At 47.0% G+C, this 443-nt stretch overlaps 1 protein-coding gene across 1 annotated transcript in view; it reads right to left on the reverse strand.

Annotated features, from left to right (window-relative positions):
• Nucleotides 1–443, reverse strand: part of DET1 (de-etiolated homolog 1 (Arabidopsis)) — a 13028-nt gene that overhangs the window by 8811 nt on the left and 3774 nt on the right. Inside the window, exon 2 of the mRNA XM_009335185.1 lies at nucleotides 2–112. Within this exon, the coding sequence (XP_009333460.1) occupies nucleotides 2–112 (111 nt within the window). The remainder of the gene's footprint in view (nucleotide 1; nucleotides 113–443) is intronic.

Raw genomic sequence — 443 nt, forward strand, 5'->3', positions numbered from 1 at the left:
TCCTGAAGAGGTCGCAGAAGTTCTCAAACAGCTCCAGCAGCTCATCGGACGTGTTCTCGAATACGGCAATAACCTCTGTGGTCACCATGTTGTACACGACGAAGAACGAAGGCTGGGGAGAGAGGCAGAGGCAGCAGTTACCCAGGAGAGCACAGGCGGGGAAGCTGTCCCTTCCTTTTCCCCGCATGACACCGCAGACCCTACCCAAATTTCTCTGCAGCGCAGGAGAATCCCACATCCTCACACTAATCCATTCTGCTATTCAAATGCCTCAACAGGTACCAAATTATCCACCTCTTAACTGTGATTATTTATGAAGAAAACTTAATGGGCTTCCAATTTTCCAACTCAAACTGGATGTCAATATTTCTGTTTCCCTTCCTCTCTGCCCTCCACCAAATCCAAAACACTTTCTAAAGTGCCAAATTTAATTTTCATTCCTG

This window comes from Pygoscelis adeliae, unplaced genomic scaffold, assembly GCF_000699105.1.
Source record: "Pygoscelis adeliae isolate BGI_AS28 unplaced genomic scaffold, ASM69910v1 Scaffold21, whole genome shotgun sequence".
Lineage (NCBI taxonomy): Eukaryota > Metazoa > Chordata > Aves > Sphenisciformes > Spheniscidae > Pygoscelis > Pygoscelis adeliae.